General features: G+C 44.4%; 1 protein-coding gene across 7 annotated transcripts in view; it reads right to left on the reverse strand.

Moving 5' to 3' along the window:
- Positions 1 to 18652, reverse strand: part of PDE1B (phosphodiesterase 1B) — a 548753-nt gene that overhangs the window by 31337 nt on the left and 498764 nt on the right. For all 7 annotated transcript variants that reach the window (XM_069758705.1, XM_069758701.1, XM_069758702.1 and 4 more), the window contains 2 exons: positions 13093 to 13193; positions 314 to 439 (listed from right to left, as the gene is read on the reverse strand). In XM_069758705.1, the coding sequence (XP_069614806.1) occupies positions 314 to 439; positions 13093 to 13193 (227 nt within the window). The remainder of the gene's footprint in view (positions 1 to 313; positions 440 to 13092; positions 13194 to 18652) is intronic.

Raw genomic sequence — 18652 nt, forward strand, 5'->3', positions numbered from 1 at the left:
GACAGACATGAGCAGGGATCGCCGGATTTTTAGGCCTGGCTTTAATTTATTAAACACTCAGAGCTTATGGAGTTATCTGGAGCTTATAATCTGCTAATAATTAAATATCAGAGGAAGAAACCAGCCATCTGCTCTGTCTCCTCCACAAAGACCAATTCATTAATACCAGAGGTAATAAAAAGCATCTCATAGATGTGTGCAGCTAATTATATTACTGATGATTTGCTGCAAGCTATAATGATTTAGTCAATGCTCTGACCGCTGCCCGGGCACAGTTATTGATCCATCATGAGACACCGCACACTGCACTTACGTGAACTCGTCTTTGGTGAGATTCACAAATATGTTCATTTCATCATCTTGCATGATCCGATAGACAGCACTGACATGGTGGTTTTCCAGGACTGAGCGGTCATTGTACAGGATAGCACAGTCTGATCTACAGAGAAATGTACACGGGAAAGTTAGCTTTGTGGAAGTCTAGTCTCACACCCAACGCTTAGGTCAGAGTTATACATCTTCTTTACTCAGGCTCATTCCACTCTTTGCATGAAGTTTTTCATTCAGAATGTTGCACGATTGATACAACTGTCTCGACAGACCCACAGACTTATAATGGGGTCCGTCGGGTATCATCATAATATTCATCATTTTAATAGAAATCATAAGTTCTGCTAACTTAATAAATCTGTGATGGAGGTTCCAACTGGGGCCTTAGATTCAGATGTGACAGAAACCATAGAACTTACGTGTATTGATATTTGTCAAACTTTGGACAGGACAACTGGAGAAAAGAGGATGTTTCAGTGAATCAAGTAATCAATGACTTAGTAACCTTAACTGTAGACCACTCCAGGTATTTCCAATTATAAACATCTTCAAAAAGAAAGTCACTGTCCTGAGCATTACGCAATAACTCTTTAAGGCAGCAAGCTGTCAGCAAAAGAGAAGTGGTAAGACCTCAAGAATGGCTGCAAATTATATGCAGGAGGAAACTGCAAAAACGTTATGCAACAATAATAATAATAATAATCTTTATTTTTATATAGCGCTGACATATTCCGCAGCGCTTTACAGTTCTGCACACATTATCATCACTGTCCCCGATGGGGCTCACAGTCTAAATTCCCTATCAGTATGTCTTTGAAATGTGGGAGGAAACCAGAGAACCCGGAGGAAACCCACGCAAACACGGGGAGAACATACAAACTTGTATGATGTTTTCCAAGGTGGGATTAGAACCCAGGACTCCAGCGCTGCATGGCTGCAGTGCTATCCACTGAGCCACCGTGCTGCCCACCTAAGAACATGGACTGGTGATTACGTGTGTGGAACAAGGAGGATTAGATCAGAGATGTTTGGTGAGGGCAGGTTATGGACAACCTTGTAAGTCATCGTTAGTATTTTTATCTGAATTATCTGGCAATGGGTAAGCAGTGAAGTGATATAGAGGAAATGGAAGGGTACAAGAGTGTTTAACCCCTTCATGACCCTAGCTTTTTTGTTTTTATTTTTCGCTTCCCTCCTTCCCAGAGCCATAACTATTTTATTTTTCTGCCAATATGGCCATGTAGGGGCTTATTTTTTGTGGGACCAGTTGTACATTTGAACAACACCATTGGTTTTACTATGTCGTGTACTAGAAAATTGGAAAAAATTTTCAGGTGCGGTGAAATTGCAAAAAAGTGCAATCCAACGCTGTTTTTTTGTTTGGCTTTTTTGCTAGGTTCACTAAATGATAAAACTGACCTGCCATTATGATTCTCCAGGTCATTACGAGTTCATAGACACCAAACATGTCTTTTTTATCCAAGTGGTAAAAAAAAATTCCAAACTTTGCTAAAAAAAATAAATAAATAAATTTGAACAATTTTCCGATACCCGTAGCGTCTCCATTTTTCGTGATCTCAGGTCGGATGAGGGCTTATTTTTTGCATGCTAACATGACATTTTCAATTATGCTATTTTGGTGAAGATAATTATTTTGATCACCTGTTATTGCATTTTAATTCTGGCGTTTTTAATTTTTTTCTCGCTACGCCGTTTAGCAATCAGGTTAATCTTTTTTTTTATTGAAAGGTCAGGCAATTCTGAACACGGCAATACCAAATATGTGTAGGTTTGATTTTTTTTATTGTTTTATTTTGAATGGGGCAAAAGGGGGGTGATTTAAGCTTTAGTTTTTTTTAATTTTTTTTCATATTTTTTAAAACTTTTTTATTTTTTTACTTTTACCATGCTTCAATAGCCTCCATGGGAGGCTAGAAGCTGGCACAACTCGATTGGCTCTGTTACATAGGAGCAATGCATGTGTAGCTGAATTACTGCATTGCTATGAGCGCCGACCACAGGGTGGCGCTCACCGCAAGTCAGCATCAACAGCCATAGAGGTCTTCAATAGACCTCTGGTTGTCATGCCGACGGATCGCTGACTCCCGATCATGTGACGGGGTCAGCGATGCGCTCATTTCTGGACCAATAGCCGGAAGCGCTAGTTAAATGCCGCTATCAGCGTTTGACAGCGGCATTTAACTAGTTAATAGCAGCGGGTGAATCGCGATTCCACCCGCCGCTATTGCTGGCACATGTCAGCTGTACAAAGCAGCTGACATGTCCCGGCTTTGATGCGAGCTCACCACCAGAGCCCGCATCAAAGCGGGGGTTCTGACCTCGGAAGTACTATCCCGTCAGAGGTCAGAAAGGGGTTAGAGGTGTCTACCCAGGACAAAAGTTGATTTTAATGAATATATCTTGGAATCATAATTTCCACAATTGGATGTGTTTAAATAAAATGTTCCTGTGCTGAGATAATCTTATAAATGTGCCCCTGCTGTGTGTACTGTGTAATGGCTGTGTCTGACCGTACAGGGACGGCGTGTGTTAGTTAAGACACCGCCGAACCGGAAGTGAGTAGCGCAAACCGGAAGTGACGTAACGCTATTGTGTGGAGCCTCAGTGTGCATATGCAGCTGCTGTTGTGGCAACCTTGTAACTAGGTGCCGCTCGTAGCTCAGGTTAGGAGGCTGTATGGTGCAGTTACAAGCAGTATAGGCATGTATAGAGACCCGGAGGTTAAGAAATAGTAATGTAAAGCTCAGTATCTAACACAATAGCGTTACGTCACTTCCGGTTTGCGCTACTCACTTCCGGTTCGGCGGTGTCTTAACTAACACACGCTGTCCCTGCCACAGACCTGACACACGCTGCTACTGAGCACAACGCGGGAGCGCCGCTCTTAATGCCGATAATACAGGTAAACATCGTACAACAGGTTTCAGTCTCTCTAGGCGCATATTAGACATTTGCAGGTATATTACATACATACTGTTTGCCTCTATCAGGTCCACAATATCCGAAGGGAGCCTCATTTAGAGTACTGAGTGCAGTATCCAAGGTATTTTATCAGTTCCTAGGAGCACTATGTCTTTACCTTATACCATCTAATTCTATATCACTGTTCCCTGCAGCTCACCACTGGGATTCTCCTAATTTCCCCCATCTGTACACTATCTTGTGCCTGAAATAAGGTAATCATTTATGCTATTGTGGGATTGACTTGACCTTTTATGATGTTTCTCTTATGTGGTATGTTGCAACGCACTGCCTCTCTCCAATTATGTCTGTATCCTTCTATGCTGGCACTGATTGTATCATCCCTACCCACAGGATACACAACTTACCCAGACATTTGATTCCCTGGTCAGCTTTTCTATGGACGTCCTTATACGTTTGTGTTGGTGGGCACCTCCCTCCTTATCCTTGACGTTTAGGACAACCAATCGCATTTACAATGTATTATTATGTATTGTTTTGTTATTTTATTTATTTTATTTATGTTATTTATTTTACTTCTGTGTTGCATATTTCTTTTTTCCACAGCGAATACGTGACAAAGGCTCTGGTGGAGCCGAAACGTTGTTAATCGCATATACTGCAATATTCTGTTACGCTCCCATTATACTTTAATAAATTGGCACAACCTTTTTCATCATTATCCTAAGAGAGTGCGGTGAATCTAAATTTCATTATATAGGGGCCTTTGGTCCATTACACCGGCACCTCGCTTCATCCAGGCTGAGTGCACGCCAAAACCCTCCTTCTGACCGTACAGGGACATGGTCGGATCATGGAAAATTTTATTTAAACACATCCAATTGTGGAAGTTATTATAATTCCAAAATCTATTCTTTGAAATAAACTTTTGTTTGAGGGAAAATCAGGGAAATTTATGGCTTAAAATTCACTTTGGCCACATAGGAATGTGACTCTGTTTAGAAAATATGCAAGTCAAGAAACCAACATTTTCTCAGAGCTGACCACCATATGCCAACAGGACATTCAACAGTTCAACACCATGTCCAGACTGACAGGGGTGGCTTATGATGGATGTATCCACTTTGTCACTGGGGATCCATAAAGACAGTAAATTCCTTATTCTGCTTAAAATTGAAGAGAAACAAAAGTTTATATGGCATCTCACAGAAAACTCCTGACAGCACACTGTGAATAAGTGAGATATCTGAGTCACCAATTTACTGCATTATTAGTGCTAGGGGCTGTGTATATACTTATAACAAGTCCTTACAGGCGTATATATGAAATCCTATCATCTACGGTTTTTAGTAATTCCAGCTCTTCTGCGAGAACATTACCGTTCCGACCGTAAATAATCATTTTTGTAGCTGGAAATCACATTTCCTCATGTCCAGCTGCGAAGGATGACCTTGTGTGTGGGGACAGCGCAATTGTTACTGGCACTGAGCATTACTGATTTATATATATGGAGTAATCACATCCTCCACGTCAATGTTCTCAGCTCTAGTCAAAACTCAAGTGAAGTCTTTTCTTCAATGACCTTGTTGTCCGTCCTTGCAACATCTCCTCTTTCAGAATTTTAAGGATCTGTCCAAAAATATTGACTGTTCAAATGCATATTTCATTAGCGCTTAAACCTTAGCAATACATTAATTAGGAACTTAATGAGGGTGATAAGTTTCATGACGTAAGTGAACCAGTAGTAGCGACAGATAATGACATCAAAGGGGCTATATATTATTACATGGATTGAGTCCCCCCATCTGCATGTCTCGCGGCTGTTCGACAGCCACAACACATGCACGGATTGTCTGTTTGTTAGTTAGTTTGTAATCTATTCATCTATTCAGCGAAAATACGCTGCCTTTAAAACGCTGCTCCTTCCTGATCGTGGACACATTGCCTATAGGACTCATGCAGATGATCGTCAAAATGTTGCATTGTATTCGAACCAAGGTTATTCTATGGAGATGTGCACACGTCTAATTTTTTCCTTGTTCCAAGTAGTACAAGGAAAAATAGCTGCATGCACGATTTGCCTCCAATAATCGGATCACACTTGACCATTCAAGTCTATGGGTCCGTGGAAAAAATCAGACCACACTCGGATGATATCTTAATGCGATCCGATTTTCACAGACTGACAGAATGGAGAAACTTTTTTTTATTCTCCATATCCAAGAAAAACAGATCTCACTTTGTCCAAACTCTGATCAGTCTGATTAGCATAATCGGAACATTTTTCTTGGAATGGGAATTATTGGGAGTTCTATAAACAGTCACACAATACAGTAATGTATAATAATAATAATAATAATAATAATAATAATGTTAATATTTGTAATGGATCCAGAAACAGTAATGGAAACAAAGAGAATCTCTCTGCTGAATTTTCAAGTACCTAAAAAGCTACTGCAAACAAGTTAATGCATTGCTGATGTGTGAGAGACGGAAATAACACCATTATGTCACTTGAGACATGTGACACCCTGACTCTTTCTATGGAAATGTTGCTGCTTTAATGTCTCATTGCAATGTAGTAGTCAAATCCCAAAAGATTTTGTAACGTTCAATTTTCTTCCTGTAAAAATACAGTACAATCACATTTTTACAGGTACTGGAAATACATTTTTTGCAATTGATTTTCCAAAATGCTAGGAATTTATCTTTATTATTACCCTGGAGTGCGTTACTAAACTGTAAACTCTGGCGCTGCCCTCTACATCTGTATAACATGTATGGACCTAAATGCAAAATTCTGATGGAGCCAATTGGCTAAGTCACCATGACGGAGAAAACTTGTCACCAGGGTTACACATATTAAACTAAAGGTATGCCCATAACGTCTCTGGTATACTGATTTAACACATACAGTCAATGAAGAAATCTGCAGTTTGGTTGTTTTTAAATTATCATTAAGAGTTTTGGTCTCTATGCATTGGGGAGGGACTGTGGGTAGGGTCTTCAGCTCTGTCATAGCCCCTCTGCTGCCTTTATCTTGCTTATTTAAATGTTGTGTCTGTGCCGTTCTAGCCACAGGGAGTGCTTGCGCAAATTTGTCTTGTGGTGCGCTTCAGTAAAATGGCAGCGGTAGCGGCGTATGTGCAGATTGACCTCTAGCAGTCTTCAGTAAAATTATGCCGGTGGCATCGCATGCGCAGATTGAGACCCTAGCTCGTTATTAAGTTGTGATCTCAATCTGCGCATGCGCCGGCATCGGCGGAAGTTGCCCGAAGACTGTCAGGAGATCAATCTGAGCAAGCACCGCCCATAGCTGGAATGGTGCAGGCTGGAAATTTAAATAAAGACAAGGATAAAGACACCAGAGGGAGTGGAGGGGCCATAGCAGAGCCGAAGACTCAACCTACAGTACCGCCCCAATGAACGGAGACCAAAACTTCTAATGATGATTTTAAAACAACCAGACTGTGGATTTCTTCACTAAACATATGTATTAAATCAGTATACCAGCACCATTATGGGCGTACCTTTAGTTTATTATGCATAAAGCTGATGTAAAGTTTTCTTTAAAGGGGTTTCCTGAGAATACAAAAAAAGAAGTACAAAACATTTCATTATAAATAACTTCCTAACTTCCTTCCACCAGAGCCGCCGCCTCACAGCCGCCAGAGCCGCCGCCTCACCGCCATCAGAGCCGCCGCCTCACCGCTGCCTCACCACCGCCAGAGCCGCCGCCTCACCACCGCCAGAGCCGCCGCCTCACCCCTACCTTCTGTCTCTTCCCCACTATCCTATAGAATGTAAGTCTGCAAGGACAGGGTCCTCTCCCCTCTGTACCAGTCTGTCACTGTAAACCTGTTTACTGTAAACGATATCTATAACCTTGTATGTAACCCCTTTCTCATTTACAGCATCATGGAATTAATGGTGCTATATAAATAAATAATAATAATATTTTGTCTAGAGAGCATATCGGAATGACCACCGTCTCGTTACTCTAAGACAGGTTTCTGTCAGTGTGTTAATATCTTGCAATGCCCCCACTGTCACTTCACCATCACCGCAGCTGGTGCAACCCCCTCATCCTACTGGACCCTTCCCCATTACCTTGTAGACTGTAAGCCCGCGAGGGCAAGGCTCTCTCACCTCTATTCCAGTCTGCCAATGTTTTTTATTCATTGCATTTTTATATTTGCATTTTCTATGTAAACCTTTTTCACATTTACAGCACCAAGGAATCAGTGGTGCTCAAAAAATAAAAAAAAGTATACTATTAATATTATTAATAATAATAATAATAATAATAATACTGGTGTCTGTCAGCAAGCGCAGTAGGAAGCTTCACCAGATCTCTTCATGTAGGGGAAGCTCCAATAATGGAGATAACAGAGAGGCTGAGGTAAGAAAAGGCTGCTCACATTGCTATCCTCCTTCAGTAAGAAACAGCTGCTCACACATCTGTCCAACTTGTGCGGGTTGCTAAGATAAAAAAAGGCTACTCACACTGCTGTTCACAATTTATTTCTGATCTAATACTGGAGAATTCAGGATGGCTGAAGTAAAAAGAGGCCACTCAAACTGCTGTCCACCCCATCTTTCTGATCTAATAGTGGAGATTCCAGCGGTGCAGAAATAAGAAGACTCTGCTCACACTGCTGTCCAACATGCCCAGGGGTGATGAGTAAGAACATGCTGCTCATCCTGCTGTCCACCCTGTCCTTCTGATCTAATGCTAGAGGTACCATGGGCGCTGATGTAAGAAGTAGTAACTCACACTGCTATCCTCCCTGTCTGTCTGATCTAATACTGGACATGCCATAGTTGTTTAGGTGATGCTGTTCATTCCTGCCTTTCTGATCTAATATGGGAGATACTAGGGTTGCTGAGGTAAGATAAAGTCAGTCATACTACTGTCCACCATGTATTTCTGAGCTAATATTAGAGATACAGTATCAGGACGGCTAAAGTAAAAATGAGCCGCTCACACTGCTATTCATCCGGTCCATCTGATCTAATACTGGTGATACCAAGGGGGCTGAGGCGAGAAGGAGCTGCTCACACTGCTATTCATCCGGTCCATCTGATCTAATACTGGTGATACCAAGGGGGCTGAGGCGAGAAGGAGCTGCTCACACTGCTATTCATCCGGTCCATCTGATCTAATACTGGTGATACTAAGGGGGCTGAGGCAAGAAGGAGCTGCTCACACTGCTATTCATCCGGTCCATCTGATCTAATACTGGTGATACTAAGGGGGCTGAGGCAAGAAGGAGCTGCTCACACTGCTATTCATCCGGTCCATCTGATCTAATACTGGTGATACCAAGGGGGCTGAGGCGAGAAGGAGCTGCTCACACTGCTATTCATCCGGTCCATCTGATCTAATACTGGTGATACCAGGGGGGCTGAGGCGAGAAGGAGCTGCTCACACTGCTATTCATCCGGTCCATCTGATCTAATACTGGTGATACCAAGGGGGCTGAGGCGAGAAGGAGCTGCTCACACTGCTATTCATCCGGTCCATCTGATCTAATACTGGTGATACCAAGGGGGCTGAGGCAAGAAGGAGCTGCTCACACTGCTATTCATCCGGTCCATCTGATCTAATACTGGTGATACCAAGGGGGCTGAGGCGAGAAGGAGCTGCTCACACTGCTATTCATCCGGTCCATCTGATCTAATACTGGTGATACCAGGGGGGCTGAGGCGAGAAGGAGCTGCTCACACTGCTATTCATCCGGTCCATCTGATCTAATACTGGTGATACCAAGGGGGCTGAGGCGAGAAGGAGCTGCTCACACTGCTATTCATCCGGTCCATCTGATCTAATACTGGTGATACCAAGGGGGCTGAGGCAAGAAGGAGCTGCTCACACTGCTATTCATCCGGTCCATCTGATCTAATACTGGTGATACCAAGGGGGCTGAGGCAAGAAGGAGCTGCTCACACTGCTATTCATCCGGTCCATCTGATCTAATACTGGTGATACCAAGGGGGCTGAGGCAAGAAGGAGCTGCTCACACTGCTATTCATCCGGTCCATCTGATCTAATACTGGTGATACCAAGGGGGCTGAGGCAAGAAGGAGCTGCTCACACTGCTATTCATCCGGTCCATCTGATCTAATACTGGTGATACCAAGGGGGCTGAGGCAAGAAGGAGCTGCTCACACTGCTATTCATCCGGTCCATCTGATCTAATACTGGTGATACCAAGGGGGCTGAAGCGAGAAGGAGCTGCTCACACTGCTATTCATCCGGTCCATCTGATCTAATACTGGTGATACCAAGGGGGCTGAAGCGAGAAGGAGCTGCTCACACTGCTATTCATCCGGTCCATCTGATCTAATACTGGTGATACCAAGGGGGCTGAGGCAAGAAGGAGCTGCTCACACTGCTATTCATCCGGTCCATCTGATCTAATACTGGTGATACCAAGGGGGCTGAGGCGAGAAGGAGCTGCTCACACTGCTATTCATCCGGTCCATCTGATCTAATACTGGTGATACCAGGGGGGCTGAGGCGAGAAGGAGCTGCTCACACTGCTATTCATCCGGTCCATCTGATCTAATACTGGTGATACCAAGGGGGCTGAGGCAAGAAGGAGCTGCTCACACTGCTATTCATCCGGTCCATCTGATCTAATACTGGTGATACCAAGGGGGCTGAGACAAGAAGGAGCTGCTCACACTGCTATTCATCCAGTCCATCTGATCTAATACTGGTGATACCAAGGGGGCTGAAGCGAGAAGGAGCTGCTCACACTGCTATTCATCCGGTCCATCTGATCTAATACTGGTGATACCAAGGGGGCTGAAGCGAGAAGGAGCTGCTCACACTGCTATTCATCCGGTCCATCTGATCTAATACTGGTGATACCAGGGGGGCTGAGGCAAGAAGGAGCTGCTCACACTGCTATATATCCGGTCCATCTGATCTAATACTGGTGATACCAAGGGGGCTGAGGCAAGAAGGAGCTGCTCACACTGCTATTCATCCGGTCCATCTGATCTAATACTGGTGATACCAAGGGGGCTGAAGCGAGAAGGAGCTGCTCACACTGCTATTCATCCAGTCCATCTGATCTAATACTGGTGATACCATGGGGGCTGAAGCGAGAAGGAGCTGCTCACACTGCTATTCATCTGGTCCATCTGATCTAATACTGGTGATACCAAGGGGGCTGAAGCGAGAAGGAGCTGCTCACACTGCTATTCATCCGGTCCATCTGATCTAATACTGGTGATACCAAGGGGGCTGAGGAAAGAAGGAGCTGCTCACACTGCTATTCATCCGGTCCATCGATCTAATACTGGTGATACCAAGGGGGCTGAGGCAAGAAGGAGCTGCTCACACTGCTGTTCATCCGGTCCATCTGATCTAATGCTGGTGATACCAGGGGGGCTGAGACAAGAAGGAGCTGCTCACACTGCTATTCATCCAGTCCATCTGATCTAATACTGGTGATACCAAGGGGGCTGAAGCGAGAAGGAGCTGCTCACACTGCTATTCATCCGGTCCATCTGATCTAATACTGGTGATACCAAGGGGGCTGAAGCGAGAAGGAGCTGCTCACACTGCTATTCATCCGGTCCATCTGATCTAATACTGGTGATACCAAGGGGGCTGAGGAAAGAAGGAGCTGCTCACACTGCTATTCATCCGATCCATCGATCTAATACTGGTGATACCAAGGGGGCTGAGGCAAGAAGGAGCTGCTCACACTGCTGTTCATCCGGTCCATCTGATCTAATACTGGTGATACCAGGGGGGCTGAGGCGAGACGGAGCTGCTCACACTGCTATTCATCCGGTCCATCTGATCTAATACTGGTGATACCAAGGGGGCTGAGGAGAGAAGGAGCTGCTCACACTGCTATTCATCCGGTCCATCTGATCTAATACTGGTGATACCAAGGGGGCTGAGGCGAGAAGGAGCTGCTCACACTGCTATTCATCCAGTCCATCTGATCTAATACTGGTGATACCAAGGGGGCTGAAGCGAGAAGGAGCTGCTCACACTGCTATTCATCCGGTTTATCTGATCTAATACTGGTGATACCAAGGGGGCTGAAGCGAGAAGGAGCTGCTCACACTGCTGTTCATCCGGTCCATCTGATCTAATACTGGTGATACCAAGGGGGCTGAAGCGAGAAGGAGCTGCTCACACTGCTGTTCATCCGGTCCATCTGATCTAATATTGGTGATACCAAGGGGGCTGAAGCGAGAAGGAGCTGCTCACACTGCTGTTCATCCGGTCCATCTGATCTAATACTGGTGATACCAAAAGGGCTGAAGCGAGAAGGAGCTGCTCACACTGCTATTCATCCGGTCCATCTGATCTAATACTGGTGATACCAAGGGGGCTGAAGCGAGAAGGAGCTGCTCACACTGCTGTTCATCCGGTCCATCTGATCTAATACTGGTGATACCAAAAGGGCTGAAGCGAGAAGGAGCTGCTCACACTGCTATTCATCCGGTCCATCTGATCTAATACTGGTGATACCAAGGGGGCTGAGGCGAGAAGGAGCTGCTCACACTGCTGTTCATCCGGTCCATCTGATCTAATACTGGTGATACCAAGGGGGCTGAGGCGAGAAGGAGCTGCTCACACTGCTGTTCATCCGATCCATCTGATCTAATACTGGTGATACCAGGGGGGCTGAGGCGAGAAGGAGCTGCTCACACTGCTGTTCATCCGGTCCATCTGATCTAATACTGGTGATACCAAGAGGGCTGAGGCGAGAAGGAGCTGCTCACACTGCTATACATCCGGTCCATCTGATCTAATACTGTTGATACCAGGGGGGCTGAGGCGAGAAGGAGCTGCTCACACTGCTGTTCATCCGGTCCATCTGATCTAATACTGGTTATACCAAGGGGGCTGAGGCGAGAAGGAGCTGCTCACACTGCTATTCATCCGGTCCATCTGATCTAATACTGGTGATACCAGGGGGGCTGAGGCGAGAAGGAGCTGCTCACACTGCTATTCATCCGGTCCATCTGATCTAATACTGGTGATACCAGGGGGGCTGAGGCGAGAAGGAGCTGCTCACACTGCTGTTCTTCCTGTCTTTCCAATCACACACTGGAGATACAAAGCGTGCTGAGGTAAGAAGAGGCTGCCACCACTACTGCGTACTGAATGGCGAGTGACTGCTGGGACGTGGCTATAGCTTGATAGTATGCAGCATAAGTATCTCTAGGTCACAGCAGCTGAGCGTCCTAATGCTAATGCTCACAAGCACGTATCCTAGCATTTTGGGACTAGTTGCTGTCAGTATAGCAAGACAGTGGTTGTTTTGAAGTACTACTGTGATTATATTCTTAGACAAAACAAGTGTGATTTGCTAATTAAAGGTATTAAGGAATTTATTTACATTGATATTTTTTGTCCCTATCCCTTTTAACTTATGATCAATATGTGGCATCTGTGAGGTGTCTGAATCAATTTGGACCAACATGCAAAATTGGTAAGTACTGTATATATTGTTGTACGACTAGTATATTTTGTATGGCTAGTGGTGACCTTTGTTGTTTCTGCCGAAAGTTTACACTTTGCGTGAATTTTAACGTAATGCTAACATTTAATTTTTTCAAACGAAATAGAAAAATGTCTAATTTTCAACTTCTGATATGTGTTCTGGATGTTCTGTTCTGAATAAAATATGGCTATATAAGGCTTCCTTCTAAACCATTGCATTCTTACAATTTTATACAGCGTCCTAACTTTTTTGGAATTGGGGTTGTATATACCGTATTCTATTCCATCCTATAATTGAGAATTCAGTTTTCATCATCCTGTTGGGTTTTACTTACTTTGTCTGGATGTGGAAGCTGTTCGTTGTTCCTGTATGCTCAAAATCATGTATAGCAGCAGCAAAAATAATAGCCAGGATCTCAATCTCATTCAGGCAATGCTAGGTAAGGAAGAAAATGTAATTTACTAATCATCCACTAGAGGGAGACAGAGCACAGTTCCAATTTAAGTACCGTAATAAAAAAAATAAAAACATCCTATTTATCACCTAAAATAACTTAACAGTTTTTGTAAAAGGCAGAATTGTTAAAATCGTGAAATAGACAGAGAATAAAACCTTTCTTCAAAGACATTTCATTCCTCCGCACTACAGAGCTCTTCAAGCACCGGAGCTGCGGAGTCTTAATATGGAGTTTAAATATTTAAATATTCAATATTAGCTCTTCCTTCAGCATTATAAAAACGACAAGATTTTCATTAGCGCTCTATTCCGAAGTTATTATCACTGTTACACAATCTGCACGACAAAGGGAGGATTTGTCATTCTAGTGCTTGCAGATTCCGCTGCTGCTGACATAGGAGATATCTCATGTTGGATCCTCTGCGTGCTAGACTTGGCACTTTGTGCTCAAAAAGAAGATTTTACTAGTGACTGACAGCTCTAGTCTCATGTGAATGTAGCAATATCTGGATAAATATTAATACAAATTAAGTGTATACCTTTAAAAAGTGCAGTGTACATAAATCTTGGTCCTGTGTACAAAAGCAATCAGCCACTTGGGACTTACAAAGCTGGTTAAATAAACCTTTTTAAACACTTTAATCCTGGTGATTTATAAAAAAAGGGCATTACAGCACAAATACCACAACAGCACATTGTTATTACAGAGAATACCAGCTTCAACAAAAAGGGACAAGTAAATATTGTTCATTCTGTTGTCAAGTCTAGCAAGTCTGTTCCTTGGAAAGCTGGGTGACCATCAATGATGGCTTTACAGCTCTTATAACTGTGTCAATCAATTTTTCAAAAATCCCCAGCAAAAAAAAATCATGTGTTCTTCATGTCTAGTGATGCAGATGATAGAAAATTGATCTTCGACAGATGGGCGACCGAGAGGATATACTGGCTGTCGTTCAACTTTCCTCTAAACAAAAAAAAAACCCTTAAGGCCTGTCCCACACGTCCAGATAATTCCGGTACCGGAAAAATCGGTACCGGAGTTATCCGTGTCCGTGTGCTCACGTGGCACATCAGTGTGGCACATGTGCAGCAGCCGTGTGCCGTCCGTGTGCCGACTGGGTACCACACGCACCGTGCAGGAGACAGCGCTAGAGTTAAGCGCTGTCCCCTGCTTTGGGTGCTGAATCCAGAATTCATTCCTTCTTCCCAGCAGCGTTCGCTGGAGCAAAGGAATGAAAAATCTTTTTTTTTTTTTGATAAAATAAAGTTCCCGGTAATCTCCCCCCTCCTTCCCCCTGTGCACCCGCCCGCTGGCATTAAAATACTCCCCCTATGGGAGGTGGAGCAGCATATTCATCACTGTAATGTGCGGCACCACGTGACCGCTCATACAGGACAAGTAGCGACGCTGAGAGGAAGCGCCGAGGGAGCTGGGTAAGTATTTTAATGCCAGCGTTGATTTTTTTTCTTGCTTTATGCAATCATTTCTAAGTGATCTGTATAGCATATTGCCAGATTCAGACAGTTTTTGATGTTTAGGTTGGTGATTTTTGTCATGCTGAATAACAAAATGTATGCTTTCTGCTCACTTCTCAAATGCTTAGATCTATGGCAAGTGATTGGATGAAAAATCTCAGCTGGGAAGGAATGGATGGGACTTGGAAAGTTAGTGAAAATCCAGCTCTGGATTTCCCATGTGAATTAAAGACGAAACTTTTATTACAACTTCCAAATTAATATCGTAGTAACATTGGAAAAACACGACATCCTGGAGATGGTAACGGAAATCTAGTACTGGATTTTCACTAACTTTTCAACAGCAAAAGCCAGAGTGTTCTCAGGAAAATGCTGCACAAAATACACGCTTTTTTACACGTTTTTGCATCTGTTTTTGATTTGTTTTTACCATTCATTTGAATGGGTGAACATAGCTGTAAAATGCTAAAAGAATTGACGTGCTGCAGATTTTAAAAGTTTAATGGACCAAATCTGCAAGGAACAAATAAAGAGGGTGTGTAGAAGCATAAATCTCATTGACTTTGCCGATACTGCGTTTTTCCTTGACACTAACGCATTGTGTAGACTCATACATAGGCCAGTATTTACAGCTATAAGATGGATGAAACAATTTGCCTCTTTCAGGGTGTGTACACATGGGGTGCATTTGCAGAGGAAAATCTGCTCTGTTATGGTAGCAGCTTTTCAAATGCGATTTTAGAAATTCACATAGTTCCAAAAAATGTGCCAACTTGTGCCATAGTTCAACAGGGCACATCTAAAGAAGCCTAAGGATACGTCTGAGTTTACATCAGGAATGTGCACAGGAAACAAAGTCAGGCACATTTATCAAAACTGACAAAAAATGCTGAATTCTACATTCACCCTGGGCCTCAATTGTCAAAACCGTGCCGCTATTACCCAAAGCAGCCAATCAAAGTGGAGCTTTCATTTTACCACAGCTGTTTAAAAAAATAAAGCAAAGCTGATTGGTTACTAGGGGCAACAAACATACCTTTGAGACTTTAGGCCCAGTGTATCCGTAGAATGCAGCAGCTTCCAAAATATAATTATTCCCCTAAATTTTCATTAATGTTGATTCAGAATTAACCCTTTGTTACCGCCGGTATTCCATTACAGCTTTGTCATGGGTAAATTTCAAAATAAGCAAAAATATGAAGTGATTTACCAGACAGATTTGTTGGGGCTTTAATAATGCATGGCCGCCATCTTCATTACACGAAGCTCCATTTATAACAGTAAATGAGGGTACACAGCTGCTGGCACAGCACAAATTAAACTATTTTTTATTCTGCCACTACTTAAGCAATAAAACAGTTGCTTTCTCCAACTGATGAAATTTCACGATCACTTAACGAAAGACTCTTAGATCTGCTACAGAAAATTGGTATTCACTGGTGATTATGTGTTTGGTTTATTGTGTCGCAGCATTATACCACGATGGGTCTGACCTTGGTAATGGCAATGAATGTGTCTGAGATTCCCCACCATACGAGAAACAAACCCAGACAGCCAGCCTTCCCGAGCATTGTCTCACCTTGGCACAATTCACGGCTGTGATAGGAAACGAAAATCATCTGCTGCCCGGCAGAAATTCTATAGGAATGAAACAATTACATCTTAAGCCCACATTCACACGTTCAGTATTTGGTCAGTATTTTACCTCAGTATTTGTAAGCCAAAATCAGGAGTGGGATAATAAGGCCAGGTGCCCATGATTAGGAACCAGCAGCACATGTCCGCTGCGTCCAAAGCGCTGCCGTCTATTGAATTTGAATCTGGATTTACCGCATTCAATATATTTTATTGGTGAAATTTCTCTTGCAGAAACTAGCGTATCCACCACAAGAGAATTTGACATGCTGCGGCCTGAAAAGACACGCCCCACATGTCAATGTCCACAGGTGACCCGAAGGCGACTATGGACACATAATGGACATGGGATTTCTTGAAATGTCATCCACTATGATGTAACATCTGGCTGCTGTGGGTTTGATGCTATATAAGTACGCAGGGTCCAACCCGCAGCAACTCCGGTTCATGGGCACGTTGTTAGGGCTAGCGGAACGCACCGAGTAAATATAGAAGTTTTATTGTAATTGATGCGTTTGCAGCCCGGGGTCCACCGTGCAGGAGAACCTGCTGCTAGCAATGGCGGCACGATATGGCGGTATGAACTAGCTCTGTTATTTCACAGAGTAGCCGTGAAAGCAAAGCACTGTGCCCTGTTAGACTTCACAGAGGCACAGGCTAACTGTCCAACAGAGAGCAGTCAGTGGTCATGCATGCACACAAAACTCCTCGCCGGAGGTGCCAGCATTCTAGGGGCTTATTTCAGCCAGGTCCCTGAATAAATACAAACACTGACAATCTCCTCCCCGGAGGTGCCAGCATTCTAGGGGCTTATTTCAGCCGGGTCCCTGACCACAATCTTACATGACCACACTGGCGCAAAGCACATAACTTAGAAAGATACTAGCGCATGGCCGTGCGGCCATGCGAGCCTTAAATAGTTGCAGCAAGTACAGGACCTTCCTAGAAGGTCCAATGAGAGGCTGCTACAGAGCCTGAGCACCTACAGGACCTTCCTGGAGGATCAATGGATTTAGCTGCAGTATCTGAACATGTGACCGTCGATCTTTACGGAGAGATCTTACTCTGGGCATGCTCAGAACGAGAAAAGCAGGACTTAGTCCTAGAAGCGTCTGCTCGCCGCCGCCCAGTACTGGCTTCAATGGCAGAAGCAGGAAAAGCAGCAGTACCTCTTTGTACAGAGTCAGACTTAGCGAGACGCTGGGACTGACATCTCCGCTGAGCAGGCTCCACTGCGGCAGGAGAAGAATGGGAGACTGCAGCGGAGTTGGCCCGAGATTCCCCCTCTGCAGAGGCGGGAGCTCGACCCCTAACATCACCCCCGCCCCTAGGGCCCCCCTCCTTGGGCCTCGCTACGCTCGAAGGCAGCAATGAGCTGTGGAGCCTGAATATGCTCAGCAGGCTCACAGGACCTATCCTCAGGACCATAACCCTTCAAATCCACCAAATAAAATTTTTTGCCACGTACCACCTTGCACCCCAAAATAGTGTTCACCTCGTAATCGTCCATAGACAAACCCGATGTCCCAGCAGATGACTCAGAAAACCGGGACATGTATACGGGCTTAAGGAGGGACACATGAAAGGTGTCGGTGATACCTAGGTGTGGAGGAAGGGCCAGACGGTAGACCACAGGATTAACCTGTTCGAGGACCTTGAAGGGACCCAAGTAGCGAGGTGCAAACTTATTAGACTCAACACGCAGCCTGATGTTACGGGCGGAGAGCCACACTAAGTCGCCAAGAGCAAAGGTCGGGGCAGGGCGCCGATGTGCATCGGCGGAGGACCTCATTCTCTCCTTGGAGGCCCGGATTGCATCCTGAGTGCTGTCCCAAATGTCCCGTGCCTCCACTGCCCAGTCTGCCACCCTGGAGTAAGCAGAAGACACGGGCATAGGCACAGGAAACCGCGGATGCTGGCCGTAATTAAGGAGGAAAGAAGTCTGACTGGTGGAGTCGGCTACAGCGTTGTTAAGCGCAAACTCTGCCCATGGTAAAAAGGATGCCCAGTCATCCTGCCTGAACGAAACAAAATGTCGTAAATATGTGACGAGGGTCTGATTGGCCCTCTCAACCAACCCATTCATCTCGGGATGATAAGCCGTGGAGAGATTCAACTCAATACTGAGTAGACGACAAAGCTCTCTCCAGAATCGAGATGTAAACTGGGGACCCCGGTCACTGACAATCTTGTCCGGTATACCGTGTAGGCGAAAGATATGCTTGATGAACAACGCTGCCAGAGGCCGTGCAGAAGGTAGCCGTGGAAGAGGCACCAAGTGAAAAATGGTTGGTGATCACCCAGATAATGGTGCAGCTACAAGACTT

This window comes from Ranitomeya imitator, chromosome 3 (genome assembly GCF_032444005.1).
Source record: "Ranitomeya imitator isolate aRanImi1 chromosome 3, aRanImi1.pri, whole genome shotgun sequence".
NCBI lineage: Eukaryota > Metazoa > Chordata > Amphibia > Anura > Dendrobatidae > Ranitomeya > Ranitomeya imitator.